Source organism: Coenobita brevimanus, chromosome 76 (genome assembly GCF_032717465.1).
Source record: "Coenobita brevimanus isolate Jiangsu-jjx chromosome 76, ASM3271746v2, whole genome shotgun sequence".
In the NCBI taxonomy this organism is placed as follows: Eukaryota; Metazoa; Arthropoda; class Malacostraca; order Decapoda; family Coenobitidae; genus Coenobita; species Coenobita brevimanus.
Genome location: NC_137029.1, coordinates 14,703,098 through 14,726,539, shown reverse-complemented (window position 1 = coordinate 14,726,539; position 23,442 = coordinate 14,703,098). Strand labels below are relative to the sequence as shown.

The 23,442-nt window shown below is 40.9% G+C and overlaps 1 protein-coding gene across 1 annotated transcript in view; it reads left to right on the top strand.

Annotated features, from left to right (window-relative positions):
- Nep3 (M13 family metallopeptidase neprilysin 3) overlaps positions 1–23,442 on the top strand; it is a 659,418-nt gene that overhangs the window by 564,152 nt on the left and 71,824 nt on the right. The window contains exon 12 of the mRNA XM_080279018.1: positions 15,280–15,403. Coding sequence (XP_080135144.1) covers positions 15,280–15,403 — 124 coding nt within the window. The remainder of the gene's footprint in view (positions 1–15,279; positions 15,404–23,442) is intronic.

The window sequence follows — 23,442 nt, the reverse complement described above, 5'->3', positions numbered from 1 at the left end:
ACCGCACAAGATGGAATTACTTCCCACACCCTTGTGGCAAACTGCACATGGCCACTCTCCCTCGTCTTTGACAGTACCGCCACCAACCCTAGATATCATCACTTTTGTTTTATCTGCATTTACCCTTAAACCCTTTTGCCCCATACCATCTCTCCACTTCCTAAACCTTTCCTCCGCCTCCCTTTCATTTTCTGCAATCAACACCAAATCATCAGCATACAACAACTCCCACGGGAGTCCGTTTCTAAAGTCACGTGAAAGGGCTTCAAGTACCATGATAAACAACATGGGACTCAAGACTGACCCCTGATGCACACCAACATTCACGGAAAACTCATCACTCAAATCTCCATTCACTCTCACCTGGGTGTGAGCACCCACATACATGGCCATAACCACCCTAACCAGCCACTCCTCCAAGCCAAGCTTTCTCATTGCCCACTTCACCACCTCTCTAGGGACTCTGTCAAAGGCCTTTTCCAAATCAACAAAAACAAAATAAAGATCCCTTCTCCTACCAATATATTTTTCCTGATGCTGTCGAACAATGAATATGGCATCAGTGGTCCCCCTACCTGGCATAAACCCAAACTGCATCTCATCAATATTCACTCTTTCTCTAACATAATAATATGTACAGTAAACCTTTCCCATGATGGACTCATTTCTAACAGATATTGGAGTGGACACATTTGTTAGTCGCCTCCTCCCCCACTGAGACAGTGGACTTACCCAGCTATTTGAAATGAATTAATTGTTTTCATTTTTCTTCCTGACTGGCTTGAGAGAGAGAGAGAGAGTTGTCAGGCATTACAAGGAAAAATTAGTATGGTGATCGCATCGTTATGGCAGTTTTCATTATCACAGCAAGATGAAAATCTGCACTTATGCAGCTTTTGCTCATTTTTTGGCTAAAACACATTGTTCTTGCACACTTGAGTTGGGTTCTGCTGACAATGATGATACAGCATATGTGGTTTCTGGTGGCTTCAAGAGATTCAAAGATGAGGCACTATAGGAGCTAATTCCTGGTGGTGGAGACCACTAACTCCCCAGTCCCCACCTCTTAGCCTCAGAACACCTTACCTCAAGCCCATCTCAGGTCTCTCTATGGTACTGTATGTGTTTCTTCGTTATTGTGCCTTTTTCATCACTTTCTATTAATCTTACCATGCCTGAGTGTGTTTCTTATATATACCTGTTAATCTAACGACATCTGTGTATGTTTCTGATACTTATCATAATAGTATGTATGTATTTAGTTGGTCTAAATTGTTGTAAACTTGAAAATTTTGGATTGCACTTGGGATGCCAGGTACCAGTTTGGATAAATTCTGTGGTTTCTGTGCTTTCATTATAATGCAGTTTTGTTATCCCTCATCATGCTTGGTACCAATTACCATTTGTGCGATATCCAAGGGATCACTGTATCCCAAAGACCTGGCGGTCCCTACTGAGGAGATACTTCATATTTGCTTAGAAATGCATTTCCAGCTCACACTCATTCTAGAGTGTGTAACATCCTATTAAAGTTTCCTTTGAACCACTTACTGCCATGCTATGAACAGCATCCATGGGGAGTCTGTTCCAGGTGGAGCAGATCTTGTATGGAAAAGAGTTTTCACATAGTAGCTGATGTCAAATTATTTCATTTCCATCTTCCAACCATGGGTGCATGCTGAGTTCATGGTGTTTTGTGTAGATGACCAGAAGCAGCTATATTAAGGAGTTTCGTTTAAAAGTGATCTCTTTATTCTTGAGAATAATGGATGTAGTCTAGAAATTTCTGGGACTTTTTCTCTACTTTGATGCACTGTTTGGAAAATTTTAGACCACTGCTGATCAGTACACCTAAGTCCTTTTCCAGATCAGTCATCCTCAGAGTTTTCCTCAAAAGTGAATAGTCTGACCTGGAATTTTAATGGCCAGTATGCCTCACCTTGCATTTCTCCAAGGTAAATGGCATTTGCCTTGTCTGAGACCAGTTCCCTAGTTTACACAAGTCTGTCTTGAGATTTGTAATCCCTTGAAGACTGCATACACTTGCTTCAAGTCTGATGTCATCTACAAACTTTGAGATCACACTTAACAGATCAACATATTTGTCACTGATATAAATGATGAACAGGAGTGGACCAAGGACTGACCCTAGTGAAACTCCAGAAGTGACTGAAGCCCAGTTAAGAGAAATTCTGCTGATCACTGCTTGTTGTTTCCTATCCATTAGCCAGTTTTCTGTTGAAAGTGTAACCTCCCCATTAATACAGAGTGCATGCATTTTTCACATTAGTCTGAGGTGAGGCACTTTGTTGAATGCCTTTTGAATGTCTAAGTAAAGGATGTCTCATGCTTTATTCCTGTCATACTCACTCAGTATTTTGTGGAAAAATTAGACCAGGTTGGTTAGGCATGACCTATGTCATCTGAACCCATGCTGGGAGTTCCTAATAAGGTTGCAGTTTTCCAAGTGTTTGAATATGCTGTCTACGATTATTTCTTCTTATAGCTTTCGCATGACAGAGATCAGGCTAATTGGATGGTAATTCTCAGAACATTCTTGATCCCCTCACTTAAAGATTGGGGTCACATTTGCTAGTGTCCAGTCCTCTGATTTACCATTTCCAGCGACTTGTTGACGATTTCTGCAAGTAAAGGAGTTACCTGGTCATGTACCAATTTAAGAACTCTTGCAAGGATTTATCTGAACCAGGTGACTTGTAAGTATTTAGTTTATCAGTCCTTGCCACCATCTCAGTTGCACATTTGAGAATAATGGAATCTTCATTTTCATGGGCCAGTACTGGTCATGAGTGTCTTCTGACATAAAGACCAAAGCATAAAGTTACTGAGAGTGTTGGCTATATCCAAGTCTGAGATTTGCATTACGTCTAATTGATCTTCAAGTGGTCCAGTGCTAATTTAGAAGGTGTTCTTCTTGTTTACATGACTGAAGAACTCTTTAGGGATCTCATTGCATCATGATGCCAACCTGATTTGTTCATTTCTTTTCACCTGCTTTATCAGAGACTTCACTCTCCTGCATATTAATCTTGAAGGAGTTCAAATCATTCTGGTCCTGGTTACCTTTTGCCCTCTTGTATGTTGTCTTGCTTTTATTGTAGTGGCCATTTTATTTCCACTCCATTTTGGTTGAGGTGAATTTGGCTTTGTGGACTTACAGGGCATGAATGCAGCATGTCATTCTGAAAATTGCTCTTCAGATGAGTGATACATTCTGTTCATAGTACACTACTGCCTTCTAGTCCAACACTCATAAAACTCACTAAAACCTGCAATGTCAGCTCAATGAAAGTCTATTTTTCTTTTATGATGTACCCGTGACCTTTCACAACAAATACGTACAGAGAGTCATAAAACTTTTGGTCCAGGTAATGAAGGTAATGGGGAGAGCCCTAGAAGGCATTATTAGGGAATGAGTTAATATTGATGAGGTACAGTTTGGGTTTATGCCAGGTAGAAGGCCACTGATGCTGTAGCCATTGTCTGATAACTTCAGGAAAAATATGTAGGAAAGAAAATGGAACTGTTCCGGTACTTTGTTTTTGTTGATCTGGAGACGACCTTTCACAGAGTCCTTAGGGAAGTGGAGAAGTGGGCAGTGAGAAAGCATAGGATCAAGGAGTGGCTGGTTAGAGTGGCTATGACTATGTACTGTAAATGGGTGTTTGCACCAGGTGAGAGCAAATGGAGATTTGAGTGATGAGTATTCCTTGAGTGTTGACATGCATCAGGGGTCAGTCTTGAGCCCCTTGTTTTTTGTCATGGTGCTTGAAGCTCTCTCACATGACTTCAGAAATAGACCCCCATGGGAGATGTATGCTGATGTCGTGTTGATTGTGGAGAATGAAAGGGAGGTGAAAGAAATATTTAGGAAATGGAGAGACGGAATGGGGCACAAGGGTTTGAGAGTAGATGTTGATATGACAAAATTGATATTTCTAGGACTGGTGGTGGTACTGCCAAAACAGAGGGAGAGTGGCCATGTGCAGTTTGCCACAAGGTTGTTGGAAGTTACTCCATCTTGCGCAGCATTTATGATATGCAGAGTGCATAAGAGATGTAGTGGCATTACAGGTAGACTGTGAGATTAAGCTGATTTTGTGTGTGTGACATGTCAAGGAGAGCATGTACAAATTGTCAGGCATGAAAGGACTGAGCTTGTTGATGGGTCTCTTGAGTGTGTGGAAGAATTTTGTTATCTGGGAGACATGTTATGTGCTGGAAGTGTGGCTGGAGCTTGCTATGTGGCTAGGATAAGGAGTGATTGGAGGAAGTTCAGGGAGCTGTGCCTCTTCTGGCACTGAGAGGGCTTTCTCTCTGTGCTAAGGGATCTTTGTATGGAGTATAATTATGTTATGAGTGTAATGTTGTATGGTAGCGAGATGTGGACAGTAAAGGAAGAGGATATTCATAGGCTCAGATGTACAGGAATGACATTGATTAGATGGTTGTGTAGTGCATCCTTGAATGCAAGGCCTGGGGGGATTAAGATTACAACCGAAGAGTTGAGAGGGACAATGGGACTGGAATATATTGGTGCCGTGATGAGGAGGAGTGGATTGAATGTTGAGAGGATGGAGGATGACATCAGGATGTGGAAGGTGAATGGGTTGCAAGAGGCAGACTGAAAAATACCTGGGATGAGGTTATAAAGTGAGACCTCAGAGATAAGATGCTGCCAGAGATCAAGCAGCATGGATAGCTGCCATTAGGTGACCAAGATTGATGCATGCAAGCATGTAGGAGCCTTTATAAATGATGATATGATATGAAGTTATATAGTATTTGTGTACTTAAGAATTGTTGGTGATATACCAATGGGGAGATACCAGTGGTATTTGTATGTATGTGCTCCTGTTGTATGTTTATTAACCCCTACACCGCAGGCATGTTTACCGATGTTTTGCATGTGCCGCGGGGTTATTCGGGCTCCGACAGACTCTCAAAAAATATTTGCCAAAAATCAGTTATTAGTCCTAGAATATTAAAATTACATATGCTTATGGCACATACCTTCAGCTTTCCCCTGGAATGTTTGTTGAGCCTTCGTCAGTTACCGAAGGACTTGTGGAGACCTCTGAAGTTGGGTAACGAAGTCTCCACTTTACACTTCCCGACAACTCATAATATGATTACCACAGCCAGATATTAACACTATAAACACTACTCTATGATTTTCAAGTAGTTTGGGATCCATACTCCAAAAAAAACCCCACTGTGAAAGCAATAAAAATTATGAGCGCGTCTGACCGTCGCACTTGTGCTAGTTCACTCTTGGTACTCTGTCATTTATTATTCATAAAACCCCTCACACTTTATATTTCTATTACTATATAACACTTATATATATCTACAGTCTTTATCCATAAGTTTCCTTCAGTAGTATTAGTTTATTGTCACTTTAGGGATTCAATTTCTTTCAGTAAAATACGTAGCATTCACTTTCTCGTCCTGTATACTAGCACTGAGAGTGAATGTCACTTTCATCTTCACTCTCATAACTCATAGTATTCAGACATGCTAGAGTGAAACTTTCACTTTCATTACTCCTAGGGTATATACTCGTATTCTTATAATACTACTCATTTACATTTCTATTTACGTTCTCTATTTTATTTACGTTATTAACATTTCTATTTTATTTACACTGTGTTATGCATTGTCACTTGAAGTAACTTATAAAACTATTTTCCATTGTTCACGTATATTTACATTCATTACTTTCACTTGCTGTTTACACATTATTTACACATTATTTACAATTCCACTTGCACTGTTTTACTCAATAGAAAGATCGTAGTCACTCTTTTATCAATTATCAGCCCTTTACCTCTTTCCACACGAGGTTTAGTAGGGGGTAAAGGTCACAGGGCCCTTTGCATGGGGGTGAAAAAGTCCCTGAAGTCAGCAAGACAAAACAGACGTACCTCCACTTTGGAAGATGAGAGTAAACTGATAAGGGAGGGCCGGGTGGAGGCCTACTTAGGGGATATTCAGTACTACCAATGTTAGCTCTTGAAACAGCTATGTATAGCACTGAAATGATTGGCAGGAAATCTAGACAATACATTATAGATTAGGTAGTTCCAGGTGAATGTAAATATCACTTAGGCTTCTCCCTTCCCTCCTTATATGTATATTTATTACGAAAATAGATTATACGGCATATTTCAAGGGGAAAAAAACAGCGAAAATTAGCGAAAGAGTGCACGTGAGGTGTTGTCAGGTGATAATTAGCCAATTCCAGGTGTATGGCACTCTCACTTCCCTTATTTCTTTCTTGTATATATTATTTGGTATAAGAATAGGGCATAGGGCTTATTTCAATGGATGAAATCAGTGAAAAATTCCAGGGAAGATTTACTTAGCGTAGCACGGCCGGGCAGGCGAGAGGATAGGGTAATGGAGGGGGGGTAGGGAGGGGAGTCAAGAATGGGGAGAAATGGCTAAATTGTCAACAATGGATGGGAGTACAGATGAGATTAGGAGTGCTGACTAGTGTTGGACATTGGCAGTACTGATAGATGATACAAGCCCCCACTTGGAAGCCCGGGTGAATTCAAAATAACACAGAATCACAAAAGCGACGCCCCGCGGTATGATCCCTTGCTCCCAAGCATCACGAAAGTGACGCCCCGCCGTTAAGGGGTTAATAAAGCTTACTAATAGTGTTATGTTACGTTAACAACCAACCCTGATGCAGTATATATATCTATTTGTCTGTCTATTGCAAGACTCCTTAGTCACATAAGGGGTGGCCACAAACAAATCGCCCTCATGTTGCCCTGTCCCCCGCTATTTCACTTCCCTGCTCCCAGCTGCCCTGTTCCCTGCTATTTCACTGCCCTGCTCCCAGCTCACACACCCCTCTCTCATATACCTCTCCACTCCATCCTTCCATCTCATCCTTGACCTCCACCTCACTCACATACACTCTCCTTGTTAATCTCTCATTCCCCATCCTCTCCACATGGCCAAACCACCTCAGTGTGTTTCTCCTAAGGCTTCCTATCACATCCACATCCACACCACAACGATCCTTCACTTCCTCATTTGTCAATCTGTCTCTCCATGTGACTCCACATACTCCTTTGAGGTAACTCATTTCTGCAGCTCTCACACTTGACTTCTGTCCCTCCAACAAGGTCCAAGCTTCACTTCCATACGTGAAAGTTGGTATCACAATATTGTCATGTAGTAACTTTTTCACTTCCATGCTCACTTCCCTGTTTCTTATCGCAGCTTTCAAGGAACCAGCAACCTTTCTTCCTTGTTGTACCTTTTCAAGAACATCACTCTCCAAACTTCCATCCTTACTCTTCACACTACCCAAGTACTTAAATCTATCTACCTATCTATCTATAGCCCGATGCTCTAATCCCGCAAAGGGTGGCCGCAGACAAAACGCCTCCAAGTCGCTCTGTCGCCCACCATTTGACTATCCTCCCCCCAACTCACTCCCCACTCCCTCATATACCTCTCAACTCCATCCCTCTGCCTCATCCTTGGTCTGCCCCTCCCTCTCCCTCCCTCCACCTCACCTACATACACCCTCGTAGTCAGTCTTTCATTCTCCATTCTCTCCGCATGTCCAAACCACATCAGTGTATTTCTCCTAATCTTCTCAACCACATCCACATCCACCCCACAACGTTCCTTCACTTCTTCATTCGTCAGCCTGTCCCTCCATGTCACTCCACATGCTCCTCTCAAGTAACTCATTTCCACTGCTCTCACTCTTGACTTGCTCCCCTCTTGCAAGATCCATGCCTCGCTTCCATACGTCAGGGTAGGGATCACAATACTATCATGCAGTGACTTCTTAACTTTCATACTCTCCTCCCTATTTCTCATCACTGCTTTCGGTGAACCAGCAACCTTCCTTCCCTGCTGTACCCTTTCACGCACTTCATCCCCCAACGTTCCATCCTTACTCATCACACTACCTAAGTACTTGAATGCATTCACATTCTCCGTATCCTCACCATCCAACCTCACCGGACATTCTGTGACTTCATTCCTCTCAAACACCATAACTTTACTCTTGTTTACATTAACTTTCAGATTCCTCTTCCAACACACTGTCCCAAATTCATTCACAAAACCTTGCAACTCCCATTCATCTTCACCCAACAATACTGTATCATCAGCAAACAGCAACACCAGAATCTTCCACATCTCACCCTCATTCATTAGAGCCACCCCCACATCCACTGCCCTACCTTGCACCTCCTTTACAACCCCATCCATGTATATATTAAACAGCCATGGAAACATCACACAACCCTGTTTCAGTTCCATACTGAGATTAAAGAACTCACTCAGCTCACCATCCACTCACACCGTAGCCCTAGCTCCTTCGTACATACTCTTCACAGCACTCAACAATTTCCCCTCCACTCCATATATTCTTAATACCTTCCACATACCTTGCCATAAGCTTTCTCCAAGTCCATGAAAGCAGCATACACTTTCTTTCCCTTCTCTAGATACTTCTCCACTAAACATCTCAGTACAAATATCTGATCTACTCATGCTTTTCCCTTGCTAAATCCCCCTTGTTCTTCTCCAACTAGCTCCTCTGTCATATGCCTAACCCTACCAATGAGTATTCTATACCTCATACCAATTAATCTGGCCAGGCAGTATGGCAACACTGTTCCGCTGAGATTCTGATTGGCTGGAGGTGTTTGTTCGATTTCGTTGTTGCCTAAACCGATAATCTCTTTATTACCAGATGTGATACTGAGTTTGTCGACAATACAATTGTCAAAAGCAGTAAGAAATCCGTTATATACTTAACAACAATGAAATATTCGTAGGGAGATAGAGATATGAGTCAACAAAGTATTATAACAGTCCACGTCAAGGTCAGCATTCAAACATTTCCTTTATATCTCCGACACTCCGTAATATAACAGAAAATTAAGGAAACCTGCTTAATCTAAACATTGGTGTAACACATTTAAATTTTAAGATCAAACCGTACTGTGATAATAGAGGAGATATAATAAAATAGTTTTCCTTCAGCCTTCTTTGATTTTCGCAATTTTTTCAAACCTCCCTCTCTGCAGAACTCGTCTTTTCATTAGAATTTTTAATTATTCTGAGTTGTGGCACGATTTAAGGGTGCAGGCTGATCTTATAATTTAAAAGTGTGTTATACCAATGCTTAGATTATGCAGGTTTCCTTAATTTTCTGTTATATTACGGATTGTCGGAGATATAAAGGAATTGTTCGAATGCTGACCTTGACTTGGACTCTTATAATACTTTGTTGACTCATATCTTTATCTTCCTATGAATATATCATTGTTTTTAAGCATATAACGGATTTCTTATTGCTTTTGACGACTGTGTTGTCAGCAAACTCAGTATCACATCTGATAATAAAGAGAGCATCGGTTAAGCAACAATGAAATCGAACAAACACCTCCAGCCAATCAGAATCTTGGCAGGAACAGTGTTGCCATACATGCCTGGCCAGATTAATTGGTATGAGGTATACCATATTTTTTTCCAGTCACACTAAGAAGGCAAATACCCCTGTGGTTACCACATACTTCTCTATCCCCTTTTCATTTGTATAAAGGAACAATTTTACCTGATTTCCAGTCCTCTGGAACCCTTCCCTCTTCCCAAGCCAATCTACACAACTTCCATATCCACTCCACAGCAATCTCACCCCCATACCTTAGCATTTCACCACACACACCATCAATTCCTGGGGCCTTTCCCATCTTGATCTTCGTTGCTTCCACTACGTCCACCCTACTGATCTCTTCCTCCCTCCACTCATCTCCTCTTCTCTCAGCCATTCCCCAACCACTTATATTCGCACTGCTCTCACTCTCTACATTCAATAAATCCTCAAAGTGCTCCTTCCATCTCCTCCATTTCTCTCTCTTCTCCACCAACAATCTAGTTTTCCTATCTTTCACTCCCCTACTATTTCCCCTTTCACACTGCCTTACTTTCTTTACCTCCTTCCAAAACAGTATCTTACTCTCCCTCCATTTCACACTCAGTTTCCTCCCAAATTCTTCATCCACTTTCTTCTTATTGTCCTTCACCAGTCTCTTCACCTCTCTTCTCCTGCTCACATATACCTCTGTCTTCTCTCTCTCTCATCTTCTCCCCTACCTCTACTCTCTAGCCATTCACTATATGCCTTCTTCTTTTGTTCCACAGCTCGTTTCACTTCATCATTCCACCATGCTATCCCTTGCATACCCTTTCATCTCCTCCTCACTCCACAAACCACCTCACACGCTGCACCTATCTCTTCCGTGAATATCTTACATACATCTTCCACCCCTTCCATCTGCTCTAACTCATACCTTCCCAATCTTTCTTCCACTATTCTCTTATACTCTGCCATTTTCTCACTATCTTGCAACTTCTCCACTCTTCTCACAGGAGCCGTTTCCTCCTGTCTTCCCCTTCATCTCTTCAACCATTTTCTTTGCAGCTTTACCTTGGCCATCACTAAGTGATGCACTCACATTTTCCATTTCCTCCTCATCCATCCTCACTGTACATTCACTGACTTCACCTCTCTTGAAAACAATAACCTTACTCTTCCCTACATTCACCTTTAGATTCCATTTCTTACACACTCTCCCAAACTCATCCACCAAACCTTGCAGCTCCCCTTCGTCTTCACGTAACAACACAGTATCATCTGCAAACAACAGTACAGGGAGTTTCCAAACACTGCCCTCTCCTATTACAGCCGCTCCAGCATCCATTGTCCTACCTTGTATCTCCTTTATAACCCCATCCATGTACAGATTGAACAACCATGGAGACATGACACATCCCTGTTTCAATCCAACCTTCAAACAGAAAAGGTTACAGTTCACCATCCACACGCACTGCTGCCTTAGCACCCTCATACATTCTCTTCACGGCATTCAACAACTTCCCATCTACTCCATATATTCTTAATACTTTCCACAATCTTTGTCTGTCCACCCTGTCAAATCCAAATCCATGAAGGCCGCATACAACTTCTTTCCCTTCTCTAGAAACTTTTACACTAAAGATCTAAGAATAAGTATCTGATCTACACAACCTCTTCCCTTCCTAAAACCTCCCTGTTCCTTTCCAGACTGACAAATGAGGATGTGAAGGAGCATTTTGGTGTGGATGTGGATGTGACAGGAAGAGAAACACACTGAGGTGATTTGGCCATATGGAGAGAATGGAGAGTGAGAGACTGATGAGGAGAGTGTATGTGAGAGAGGTGGAGGGGAAGAGAGGGAGGGGGAGGCCGAGGATGAGATGGAGGGATGAAGTGGAGAGGTATTTGAGAGAGGGGTGTGTGAGTTGGGAGCAGGGCAGTGAGATGGTGGGGGACAGGGCGATTTGGAGGTTATCAGTTTGTGGCCACCCCGTATGAGATTAAGGCGTCTGGCAATAGATAGATAGATAGATCTTCTCCAACTAATTCCTCTGTTATTTCCCTAACTGTATCAATAAGTATCCTACCAAATACTTTTCCTATTACATTAAGAAGACAAATTCCCCTGTGATTACCACATACTTCTTTTTCCCCTTTTCCTTTGTACAGGGGAATAATTATACCTGACTTCCAATCATCCGGGACTCTACCTTCCTCCCAGGCCAATCTGCACATCTTCCATATCCATTCTACTACAATTTCTCCCCCCATGCTTCAGTATTTCACCACACACTCCGTCAATCCTGGTGCTTTCCCCATTTTAACTTTCTTCATCACATCCACATCTACCATCCTACTGATTTCTTCCTCTCTTCTCACATCCCTCCTTCTTCCAGCCATTCCCCAGCCACTTATACTCACATTACTTCCATTCTCTATGTTCAACAATTCGTTAAAGTGTTCCTCCATCTGCTCATGTTTTCTCTTTTCTCCACTAGTAATCTACCATTTTTATCTTTCACTCCCAACTAATTTCTTTGGCACCCTGTCTAACTCTCTTTACCTCTTTCCAGAACATTTTCTTGCATTCCCTCCACTTTACACTCAGATTCCTTCCAAATTCCTCATCCACTGTCTTCTTACTCTCTTTCTAATCTTTTCACCTCTCTTTTCCTCTGTATATACAACTCTCTCTTCTGTCTCTCAACTTCTTCCACACCCCTGTTTCTCATCCACTTATTATATGCTTTCTTCTTTTATGCCACAGCCTCTCTCACCTCTTCATTCCACCATGCTGTTCCCTGCACCCCCTTTTGTCTTCTCTTCACCCCACACACCACCTCACATGCTGCACAGATTTCTTCTGTGACTATCTTCCACATACCTTCCACATCCCCCATCTGCTCCAGTCCATATTTACCCAATCGCTCCTCCACTTCTCTCTTATATTCAGCCCCTTTTCCATCGTCTTGTAACCTTTCCACTCTCCTTGTATGAGGTACTTCCTCCTATCCTTCCCTTCTAGTTCTCCATTGCATTTGGACACTGATTCTGACCACCACCAAGTGGTGGTCAGAGAGTCTACTCCCCCATCCTCTGTATACTCTTGCATCCATTACACACCTTCTCATCCTTTCAGGCACACGTACATAATCAGCCATTGCCTTCCGTTCATTCAGTTCCCCATTCACCCTTCTCACTCGCCACATATACCTGTGGATCATTTTGTGCCTGAAGAGGGTATTGGCTATCACCAACCCCCTCCTGGCACAAATGTCCACTAAAGCACTTCCATTCTCATCCATCTCTTTAGGCACATCGCACTCACCAATTACTCCATTCACCTTCACATTCCCTACTTTTCCATTCATATCTCCAGTCAAAAACACTCTCTCATTCCTTTCAAAAATTTCCATGTGCACTTCCACATTTGTCCAGAGCTCTTCTCTCACTCTGCTTGTACAATTTTGCATTGGCACATACACGCACACAGTCGCCCACATTTGTAGTCCAATTTCAGTCATACCCATACAATCCTTGAGCCAACTTGGCCATACTCCCTTATATTCTCCTTCCATCTGTTACTCACAACAATACACACTCCTTCTTTTGCCCTCTCATTCTCACCTTCTCTCGCACATATACTCTCCATCCATACTCCCATTCTTTTACACCCTCAATCCACATACATTCCACTTTCACACTCTTGAGCACCTGGATGATCTCTCTCTCTTTCACCTCATCATTCACACCCCTTTCATTCCATGTAGCTATCCCTACCATGTCCTTTGTTTAGTCCTTAGTCGTCACCTTTTGGTCAGTCCTGGTTTGAGGCTTCTTGTTTGTATTTTTAGTTAGTTGTTTTCCGATGAGGGGTACTAACCCTCTGCCAACCCACTTGTTGTCACGTAGGGAACACATGTTGGTTGGTTATAAGGTTATCCCCCAGTGTTGCAAATGCTTTCTTGGTTTACAGGAAACCATTTGGCATGCCACTCAATGTAGAGTTACCCTAAATACAGAGCAACACTACACTAAGTTCATTTCATATGATGAGCTCCCGTTCCCTCAACAAGGGAATTGTTATTTCTTCAAGGAATGTTGACATATACTTGCTAGTGATTCCAAGGGCATAAGCAGTTGTGATCAAGTTGGTTTCTATTTACGTAGGTACTATACTATGTATGTAGAATATATATGGTATCAAAATTTCTCATGAATATAATCTGATTTGTGGGTATAGGAAGAAGTGTTCCTGTTTTGCTGCAGATTTAGCAAGGTTTAGGGTCACAGATCAAGGTCAGATTTCCAGGCATAGGGTTGTTATTCTCTCTTAGCATATTTCTTTTAACCCCTAAATACCGCAATTCGATCTGGCTCGTCTGCCCATGGAGCCACAGTTCGGGGGTGTTTTTTTGACTTTCACCAAAGGGAAAATCAATATGTTCTGGCTAAAAAAAAAGAACTTACACAACTGACAGCGCACTTGGCACCCCCTTAGGTCTGATGGTTACCACACAATCAAGGGTCAAAGTTGGAAAAAAAAAAAAATAGTTACCCCCCAAAATTTTCGAAAGCCCCCATAGTTTTGATAAATAACTATTTCTATTACTGAAATAGGTCATTGCAATATCATATGCCACACTAAGCCCGAGAACAGGTGTTTTGGAGTGTAGGGAGATTACTTGCTTTTGGGGAGTTAAAGTACTCTGTGGGGAGAAGGTTTGTAGGTATGGAGGTTGGATAAAACCAAATTTTTTCATCAGAGTAGAGCACTTTATTTTGTTCTTGACCAACTACTATGAAAACAGATGTGTATGTACGTGGGGGGAGATAAAATTCGATCGGGGAGAAGGCTCACAATGAGTACATTGAACCTTGGGAGATCATTTATGGTAACAACCAATTTGGCTAGTCGAAACAAACAAAATCTATGTGATTTAACATATCAACCATGCAAGCAGGTGTGTTTGCAGGTGTGGGGAGATAATGCACGTATGGGGAGTAATAGATGTATCGAGGTGGAGGGGTGGTGGTGGGGGGGCTAGGGCTTAGATGCCTGTGATTGCATGTGTTTGCATGTATAGAATAGTATACAGAGAACCATTTATTATGTTCAGGTATGGAAAGGCACAGGAAAAAAGAAAATATCGAGGCAATACATATAAAGCACGTGTACATGTGTTGGGGGTGGGGGGAGTGGGGAAGGGGAGGCGTCGGGGGGGAGAGAGCAAGCCAAGCTGCGTGCTCGCTATCACATGATGCTTTATTGGGGATAGGAGGGTAGTATGGGGCCAAAAGGGAGGTAGGGGGTAGGGTAGGTACGGGTATACAAGGTAGGGGGGGAAGGTGGGGGGGTGCTGGAGGGGAATGGAATGGACCTTGTGGTTGGGGGAGGGGTAAACTTCGACTAACAACGTCCTATTGGGGCGTACAGAGGGGTGGGAAGGTCTTCAGAAAGGGTTATTACGTGACAGATGACGAAACATTCAGGCAATGGGTGGGTCGAGAGGGGGGATGACCCCCCCTGCCCCCAGAGTGACCGGATCACCCAACCCGAGGCCGGAGAGGTTAGTTCTCATTGGCTTGAAGAGATATACATCACAATCGGGGCAGAGCAATGTCAGGCAATTTTTTACAAGGCGCGCTATATTGATGTGATTAAGCTGAGAGGGCTAAAGTGGTCAACACGTACATTGACGTGCTTCGGTATTTAGGGATTAATGTTGAGAATTGTGAAGAAGGGAAACAGAAGGGAATTAGGCTGGATGAAGCAAGTGATATACTGTCCTTTGAATTTTTTAATACTGGAGTGCACTGATTAACATGTAAGTGCTTTAACTGTATTTCAGGTTGAAGACATGATCAAGCGTGTACGTCAGAGCTTCACTGAGGATCTACAGTCAGTGCAGTGGATGGATCCGAAAACAAAGAGGGCTGCTGTCATGAAGGCTGAGTCAATTGTAGAAATGATTGGTTAGTGTACCTCTTGTGCTTGAAGTTTAAAATTATTTATTCATTTGACAATTGTTGCCCCTGGGAGATACTACCATAGAAATTGACTGTGGCCATAAGATTTAAAGTCGAATGCTAGGAGTGTATGTTTCAGGTGAAAAAGTTTCCACTTTCTCTCTCCTGAAACTTAAATTTCTTATATAATATGCCCTCTCTGCCTAACAGCTGCTCAGTAAGGTCTCTTATATTATGGCAAGTAGATAAGCTCTAGCCACTTTGTCTGAACTAGAATACTTACATTATACAAAATGCCAGCATCCCTCTCAAGGTACATAAGGAATCTGTGAGTAATCAACATTTCATGAGACTATCTATATTGCATTGCCACTAAGTACCTATCTTTTTTATATGCTCTTTTGAAAGAATATAAGTTCTTTTTTACATATATAATTATACTAGGCCAACCACAACACTTACTGAGCTTTAACTTGAGTAGTCGTCATTCCTTCAACACATCCATCTTTTGAGTCCAATGACTCTTTATATATCAGGTGCTAGACCTGAGGTAGTAACCATTACACCCCTCCATGATCATTTAAATGTTTATATTTTGAGGAGTGTACAGGGACATAAGACTTAGATTTCTAAAAAAGCTTATTTAGTTGCTGGAGATGTGGTCACATAATATTCTTCATTATCTGTAACCATCTTATTGCTGTCACCATGAAATGTGGTCAGCCATTTTTTAACACTCTTTATAAAGTTTGCATGACAGCATGGAAGATAGTACTACTGACACTTTTACTACAGTATTATATTTGTTGACACTTAATATCACATTACAACCGTCACTTGAAAGACTGCAGTGCTGCTCTGTAACACTGCAATGAAAATTAATGCTACGAACACTCCTTACATTATACCACCATATGATGGTGGGGGTAGGGGTTTTTTTCAAGAATACTCCCCCAGTATCCCTGCTTGTCGTAAAAGGCGACTAAAAGGGTTGGCGGAGGGTTAGTGCCCCTCCCCGGAAAACAACTAACTAAAAAAACAAACAATAAGCCTCGGACAAGGACTGACCAAACGATGACGACCAAGGACCAGACAAAGGACATTGTATTTGGAACTTGGAATGTAAGGGGAGCGAATGATGAGGTGAAAGAGAGAGAGATTGTCCAGGTGCTTGAGGATGCGAAAGTGGATGTATGTGGAATAACTGAAACAAAATGGTGAGGAGAAAGTGTGAGAGAATGGGAGTATGGATGGGGTATATGTGCATGAGTTGGTGAGAGTGAGAGGGCAAAGGAAGGAGTATGTATAGTTGTGAGTAAAAGATGGAAGAGGAGCATAAGACAGTATGGATCAGTTGGGTCAAGGATTGTGTGGGTAAAGTTGAAAGTTGGAATACAAATGTGGGCGATTGTGTGTTCTGACCTTACCTAATTGTTCTTACCTAATTGTATCTTTACAGGAATGAGTCAAGCTCGTACTGTTCCATGTCTTAAACCATATTTATCGTACATATCCTTAAATTTGTGAATTGTTTTGGCATACACTATTTCATTCGGTAGTGCATTACATTGATCAATTGCTCTGTTTGGGAAACTAAATTTCCTTACGTCTTTATCACCTCTCTTCTTATGCAGTTTTTTGCAGTGTCCTCTTTGCTGATGCTTCTCCATATGTTAAGTAATCATTTATGTCTATTTTCTCCTTTCCTGATATGCACTTATATAGCATTATCATATCACCTCTTTTCTTTCTCTCCTGTAGTGTTGGTAGATTCAGTTTATTTAGTCTTTCATCATAGTTTAGGTCCCTTAAGCTTGGTATCCATCTTGTAGCGGCCCTTTGAACTTTTTCAATCTTGTCTATATGCTTTTTGAGATGAGGACTCCAGACTACTGATGCATATTCCAGGGTTGGTCTAATGAATGATGTTATTATCCTTCTTAGCATGTCTTCATTTATGTATGTGAATGCTATTCTCATATTTACAAGCAGTGTATACATGTTCCGTACCTTCTCGCTGATGTGGTCAGCCGGAGATAGTCTGTTATTGATAATCACACCTAGGTCTTTCTCTCTTTCTGATGTGTATAGGGTTTTATTTCCTAACTTATAATCCCAATCAGGTCTTTTTCCACTTTTACCAAACTTGATTACATGACACTTGTCCACATTGAATTCCATTTGCCATGTACTACTCCATTCATGAAGTTTATTTAATTCTTCTTGTAGCTCTTTACAAGAGTCTGTGTTAGTAATTCTCCTTTGTATTTTTGCATCATCTGCAAACATATTCAGATAGCTCTCACTTCCAGTGTTACTGTTTTTATCATTTATATACACTAAAAACATGATTGGTGCCAGCACTGAACCCTGTGGTACTCCACTAGTCACATCTTTCCATGATGAGTAGTTTCCTCTTAGTACTGTCCTCATTTCTCTTTTTATGAGAAAGTCTTGCATCCAACAAAAAAGTTTTGCCTCGAATTCCTCCTTGATGGTACAGTTTCCATAAAAGTCTTTGGTGTGGTACTGTGTCAAAAGCTTTCTTGAAATCTAAATATACACTGTCCACCCATCCTTCCCTTTCCTGTATTGTGTTTGTTACTCTGTCATAGTAGCTCAACAGATTAGTAACACATGATTTTCCTTTTCTGAAACCAAACTGTCTTTCTGTTATCATACTGTGTTCTTCTAGATGATTTACCCAAGCTTTTCTTATAAGTTTTTCTAATACCTTGCTTACAACACTGGTCAGTGATACTGGTCGGTAGTTGAGTGGATTTTGTCTATTTCCTTTCTTGAATAAGGGGACAATATTTGCTTTTTTCCAAATATCAGGTAGTTTACCTTGACTCAAGGATTTCTTGAAAATTAAAAATAATGGTTTACTTAACTCCTTTGCACATTCTTGTAATACCCAACATGAAATTTCATCAGGACCACTTGCTTTTCCTCTGTCTAATCCACTCAACTCCTCCTGTATCACTTTTTCTGCTATTTGTATATCTGGTAGTATGTGTGGACATGCGTGTTCCACATAGTCCCTCTCAAAATTTTTTCTTCTGTAAAAACTAATTGGAAATTCTTATTTAGTGCTTCACAAATATCTTTCCCCTGTGTATAAGTGATTCCCTCGTCCGTAATGGATTGTATTATATCTTTTACTTTGGTTTTGCTTCTGATATAGCTGTAAAACAGCTTTGGTTGATCACTACTTTAATTTATTATATCCTCCTCAAACTGTTTTTAGCTTTCCTCCTTATTCTTGTATAGTCGTTTCTTGCCTGTTTGTAATTATTATACGCCCTTTCACTATTGCGTCTTCTGTATCTATTCCACAACAAATCTCTTTTTTCTTTTGATTTTTTACATTCTATATTGAACCATTTCTGTATTTTCTTATCTGCTTCTTTGTGCTGTGGGATGTACTTCTGGACTCCTATTTCATAAAATTCACAAAAATTTTTATATACAGCATTTAAATCTTGTCCTCTAAGCTCATTTTCCTAATCAACTTCTAAGAAATACTTCTTTAGGTCTTGATAATTTCCCTTTTTATAGTTTAGGCTCTTTTTGTAACTGTCATTGCTGTTTACTATGTCATATGCTATCCTGAAGTTATAATTTAGTACTGCATGATCGCTTTTGCCAAGTGGAGGGTGATATATTAAACTGTCAATATCATTTTCTTGCCTATTAAATATTACATCTAGCACTGAAGGTACATCAAGTCCTCTTTTTCTGGTGGTTTCCCTCACATGTTGCGTTAAGAAAAACTCTTGTACGAGATCCAGGAGCTTTTGGTCCCAACAGCTTTCTTGGCTATTTATATCTAGAGTATTCCAATTTATATTTGTATTGAAGTCTCCAGCTAGTATAATTCTTTCCGATTTCTCTTCCATTTTATGTAGCAATGATCTTATACTCTGAATTGTACTCTCTGCCAGGTCCTCATATTCGTCTCTTTCCCATGTGTTTGATCTGGGTGGCATGTACAAATTGGCTACAATTACTTTACCTTCAGATATGTCGATCTCTACTGCAATCAGTTCTACTTGTGATGGTGTATCTAGTTTTATTTCCTTGACTTTTAGATTTTTCTTAGTTAATATTATAATTCCTCCTCCTTTTTTTAAATTTCTGTCTCTTCTCCATATATTGTATTCCTCTAAGTTTAGTATGTCATTGGATATCCTTGGTGTTAATTTTGTTTCAGTTAGGCATATTATTTGTGGTTCATTTTCTCTGACATAATCATTCATCTCTAGTAATTTAGATACCATTCCATCCACATTTGAGTACATCAACTTTATCATCTTGTTTATATACTTGTCATGACATGGTTCAACTACTTTCCTCCTTTTTCTTCCATCCTGTTTGTGTACCACTTTCGTACCTGGAATCCTATTACTTTGTAAAAAAATTTCTTCTTCTCCTCTTCTGATCTTCCCTCATTTTTTTTTTTTTTTTGCTTCCTCCCTTTTTTCTTTCAGTAATTCCAGTTCCTCTTGTGTTAGGCATCTTTTTATCCATACATTATTGAACTCCTCTTTTTCCATAAGATTCTTTGCATTTTTTAGTATCTCTTCCACAGTGTTTACACTCTGGAAAGTCACCTTTAGAGGTCTTGTCTTGCTTTTCTCGTATTTCCCTAACCTTTTGTGTTCCTCTATGTCTTTACTACAGATTTCCTCTGATACTTCTTTCAGTAAGTTCATTACATTTGTCATCTCCTTTTTGTCTCTTGTGATCTTGTTTTTAACTTCTTCCTCTTCTATACCAGTGATTACTATTGATTTATTTATCTCTACTGAATCTCTGACTAACTTTGGATTGTTTTGGATTATTCTTTTCACCTCCTTTTTAATGCTTTTTTCCTCCACCTTTGTTTCTAAGTCTTTCTTTACTTTCACCATTTCAGCATACGTGGTTTCTACATCATTTTTATAGCTTTGCACAGCTTCATTCACTTGTGTTATCTTCTCCTCAATATCACTGCTCTGGTCAATAAGACTGCTAACTTGCCTAATTGTCTCTGTGTCATTTTTGAACTCTTCCATAACACTCTCGTGATTGACTACTGTACTTGCCATTTCACTCATTTTCTTCCTAAGTGTACTCAGTTCCACTGTTAGTTCACTGATGGTTGTGTCTTTCTTATTGGCCTCCCTTCCTAGTTTTTCTATTTCTTCCTTTTGCAAGTGCATCTGCTTCTTTGTTTCATCAATTTCATTTTTGAAAGCCATTTCTAGTTTGTTTACACGTTCAACCAGCCTATTGTGAGTCTCAACTTCAACCAGTTCTTGGTAGAAATCATCATTTTGCTTTTTACCTTTATCCCTTTTCTTTTCCAAATTTGCTTTACTAATGTATGTATCCATTTTTCAATACTTAAAGTGTAGAGAATGTACTTACAATCTCTGTGTTGTTGTAGTCTAAACAAACCTCAGAGATGACTCAGCGTATTCTTTCGTCTTGGTTCTATTTCCTGTTTGAACAAGTCTTTGTTTAAACTTATTATTTTTTTCCTTTTAATAATGAACAATCATTTAGTCTAACCTGGTACTGAGCTTGACTCATACAAAGATACAAATTTAGGTAATGCCACTGGCCGTGATGATTCGGCACGGAGCGCCGGCGTCGCACGTCCGTCCAGATTGAATCCCTCTGTGTGTGTATGCGCCAACGCAAGATCTTTCTAGAAGAGTGAGAGAAGAATTCTGGACAAATGTAGAAGTGTGCATGGAAAAGTTTGGAAGGAATGAGAGAGTGTTTTTGATTGGTGATATGAATGGTAAAGTTGGGAATGTGAAGGTGGATGGAATAGTTGGTGAGTGGGGTGTGCCTGCTGAGATAGATGAGAATGGGAGTGCGTTAGTGGACATTTGTGCTGCGAGGGGGTTGGTGATAGCCAATACCCTCTTCAGGCATAAAATGATCCCCAGGTATACATGGCGAGTGATGAGAAGGGTGGGTGGTGAACTGAATGAAAGGAAGGCAATGATTGATTATGTGTGTGTGGATGAAAGGATGCGAAGATGTTTAATGGATGGAAGAGTTTATAGAGGTTGGGGGAGTGGACTTTCTGACCACTACTTGGTGATGGCCAGAATTAAAGTTCAAGTAAGTTGGAGGAATAGAAGAAGGGAAAGACGAGAGGAAGGAGTAGTTGCAAGGAGAGTGGAAAGGTTACAAGAGGATGAGAAAAAGGCAGAGTATAAGAGAGAAGTGGAGGAACGACTGGGCAAATATGAATTGGAGCAGATGGGAGACGTGGAAGGTGTGTGTAGAATATTTACAGAAGAAATATGTGCAGCATGTGATGTGGTGTGTGGAAGGAAGAGAAGACGGAGGGGGGTGCAAGGAACAGCGTGGTGGACTGAAGAGGTGAAACAGGCTGTGGCACAAAAGAAGAAAGCATACAATGAATGGATGAGAAATAGGGGCGTGGAAGAGGTTGAGAGGCGGAAGAGAGAGTTATATGTAGAAAGAAAGAGTGAGGTGAAAAGATTAGTAAGAGAGAGTAAGAAGAGAGTGGATGAGGAATTTGGAAGGAATTTGAATGTAAAGTGGAGGGACTGTAAGAAAATGTTCTGGAGAGAGGTGAAAAGAGTAAGACAGGGTGGAAGTGAAGTTAGCATGGGAGTGAAAGATAAAAATGGTAGATTACTAGTAGAGAAGGGAGAAAAAGTGAGCAGATGGAGAGAACACTTTAAGGAATTGTTGAACGTAGAGGATGGAAGTAATGCTGGGGAATGGCTGGGAGAAGGAGGGAGGTGAGAAGACAGGAAGAAATCAGTAGGATAGAAGTTGTGGAAGCAATGAAGAAAGTTAAATCAGGGAAAGCCCCAGGAATTGATGGAGTGTGTGGTGAAATGCTGAAGCATGGGGGAGAGATAGTAGTAGAATGGATGTGGAAGATGTGCAGATTGGCCTGGGAGGAAGGTAGAGTCCCGGAGGATTGGAAGTCAGGTATAATTATTCCCTTGTACAAAGGAAAAGGGGAAAAAGAAGTGTGTGGTAATCATAGGGGTATTTGTCTTCTTAGTATAATATTAAAAGTGTATGGTAGGATACTTATTGACAGAGTTAGAGAAAGAACAGAGAAATTAGTTGGAGAAGAACAGGGAGGCTTTAGGAAGGGAAGAGGTTGTGTAGATCAGATATTCATTCTCAGATCTTTAGTGGAAAAGTTTCTAGAGAAGGGAAAGAAGTTGTATGCGGCTTTCATGGATTTGGAGAAAGCATATGACAGGGTGGATAGACAAGGATTGTGGAAAGTGTTAAGAATATATGGAGTAGATGGGAAGTTGTTGAATGCTGTGAAGAGTATGTACGATGGTGCGAAGGCTGCAGTGCGTGTGGATGGTGAACTAAATGAATTTTTCTCTTTGAAGGTTGGGTTGAAACAGGGATGTGTCATGTCTCCATGGTTGTTCAGTCTGTACATGGATGGGGTAATAAAAGAGGTACAAGGTAGGGTAGTGGATGTTGGAGTGGCCCTGGTGAGAGAGGATAGTGTTTGGAAACTCCCTGTACTGTTGTTTGCAGATGATACTGTGTTGTTGAGTGAAGACGAAGAAGAGCTGCAAGGCTTGGTGGATGAGTTTGAGAGAGTGTGTAAGAAACGGAATCTAAAGGTGAATGTAGGGAAGAGTAAAGTGATGGTCTTTGAGAGAGGTGAAGTCAGTGAATGTACAGCGAGGTTGGATGGTGAGGAATTGGAAAATGTGAGTACGTTTAAGTACTTGGGTAGTGTAATGAGTAAGGATGGAGGTTTGGAGGGTGAAGTGCTTGAAAGGGTACAGCAGGGAAGAAAGGTTGCTGGTTCTTTGAAAGCAGTGATAAGAAACAGGGAAGTGAGCATGGAAGTGAAAAAGTTACTACATGACAGTATTGTGGTACCAACTCTAACGTACGGAAGTGAAGCTTGGACGTTGTTGGAAGGACACAAGTCAAGAGTGAGAGCAGTGGAAATGAGTTATTTAAGAGGAGCCTGTGGAGTCACATGAAGAGACAGACTGATGAATGAAGATATAAAGGAG